Source organism: Leptosomus discolor, unplaced genomic scaffold (assembly GCF_034619465.1).
Source record: "Leptosomus discolor isolate bLepDis1 unplaced genomic scaffold, bLepDis1.hap2 HAP2_SCAFFOLD_35, whole genome shotgun sequence".
Lineage (NCBI taxonomy): Eukaryota > Metazoa > Chordata > Aves > Leptosomiformes > Leptosomidae > Leptosomus > Leptosomus discolor.
Genome location: NW_028237764.1, coordinates 843,258 through 845,118, shown reverse-complemented (window position 1 = coordinate 845,118; position 1,861 = coordinate 843,258). Strand labels below are relative to the sequence as shown.

At 53.4% G+C, this 1,861-nt stretch overlaps 1 protein-coding gene across 1 annotated transcript; it reads left to right on the top strand.

Annotated features, from left to right (window-relative positions):
- The first annotated feature begins 289 nt into the window (after window positions 1-289).
- On the top strand, window positions 290-865 carry LOC147412911 (olfactory receptor 10AG1-like). Its single transcript, XM_086480787.1, has one exon. The coding sequence runs from the start codon at window positions 290-292 to the stop codon at window positions 863-865; it is 576 nt and encodes a 191-aa protein (XP_086336913.1).
- Window positions 866-1,861: the final 996 nt, after the last annotated feature.

The window sequence follows — 1,861 nt, the reverse complement described above, 5'->3', positions numbered from 1 at the left end:
TCCAGGCAAGGGAGCCCCAAAGCCAGACTCTGGTCATCCAGATGTGGCCACAGCAGTGCTGAGCCAAGGGGGATTACAGGTCCCTTGTCTGGGTGGCCACGCACCCCCTAGCATAGCCCCATCTCTGCAGCCCCACCTGCAGCTGGCCTTCCACACGGTGAGCATGTACCACCGGCTCCTATGGCACCCCTCGTAGTGCCCAGGCCCTTCTCCTCAGGGTCTTGGCTGTGCTGCCCAGCTGTATTTTCTGGTTTTGTGGGGCAGCATTGAGTGCCTTCTCCTTGTTGCTATGGCCCATGACCTCTGCACAGCCCTCTGTGACCCCCTGCACTATACCCTCACCATGAGCAGGGGTCTCTGCATCTGGCTGGTGGTGGGGTCGTGGCTGACTGTCTTACCAGTGCAAGTAGGACAGACCCACCAGGAGTTCACTTTGCCCTTCTGTGCATCTCGTCACCTTCACCACTTTTTCTGTGACCTCCCCCCTCTGCTGGCACTGGCCTGTGCAGACACTTTCTGGAACCAAGGGATGCTGTACACCATCATCCTGGCATTCGGAGTCCTTCCCTTCTCCTTCATAGTTGTGTCTTACGTTAAAATTACCAGGGAAACTCTGAAAATACCGTTGGCTCTGGGCAGACACAAAGCCTTTTCCACCTGCTCTTCCCATCTCTGGGTGGTGACGCTCTGCTACGGCTTGGCCACAGTCGTCTACTTAAAGCAATGGTCAAGGGATTCCATAGGCACCAACAAATACCTTGTCCTGCTTTACACAGTTGGGACCCCCGTGTTTAACCCTGTCATCTATAGCCTGAGGAATAAGGAAGTGAGAATTGCCTTGAAGAGACTCCTCTGGACAAAGTGATACTACAGAGTATGCAAAAGAGTCCCAAATAGTACCAGAACTCTCCCTGGGGTACATGGTGGCCTGAATAGAGCACCCCGTACTTGCTCCAACAAAACCCTGTGTCCAGCCTGGCTTTCATCCTCTTCAAGAAGGGGAAAGGTCTCCTGAGGCCCTCCCATTATGCCATGCCCCACCATGACATCTTTGTCCTCCAGAGCATCTTCAGTGTCCCTCTATAGCTTAACGCCAGTAGCTACTTCAAGCTGTGCCTGACCAACCACACGTTAAAGGGAAATCATCAAAGGATGGTCAGTAGTCAATGGGGCCCATAGGGTGAAACAATCGATGAAGAGATGGCTACCCTCAAGGCTGAGAAATCGCTTGATGGAACCCACAGACTATCTACGGTGTCCCTGTGTGGAATCAGCTGTAAAATGTTAAAAGACATGAAAGTCATGTTCCCCTCCTATGATCTCGTCCACGTAGTTGTCTAATGCTTTCTAACTTGACATAAAGAATAAAAAAACCCAATCACCAGGGGAAGAGTCCAGCACTGGAATAGACCTCTGGAGTTTGTGTTGGTTGTGCTTTAACCCCAGCCGGCAAGGTTTCCCGGGAGGGACTCTCCAGGATTCACCACAGCCACACACACCCTTGGGGCAGTTGACCTTCTGGCACTCATGAGGGGAGGCAGCTCAGGAACACGTGTGTCTGCTAGAACCGAGGCTCCAAACTCTTCTTTGCAGTCGGGGGCTAAGGCTGGGTCGAGCTGCACCGACACTCCTCTTGGAGAGGAAGTTTAGAAAGTGAGGGGGGCCTGTCTGGACCTCACGATTCAGCGGTGGGTCTTCCTGGATTCTTCTAAAACACAGGGAGGGATCTCCTTCACCTGGCCTGAGGGAAGGGATTCAGCTGTCTCAAGGGAGGCATCTCATCCTGGGTCTGTAGTCCCCAGGGCTAAAAGAGGGGTTAGCTCCATCCCATGCCCACCACAAACCCACAGGAGGGGGGATC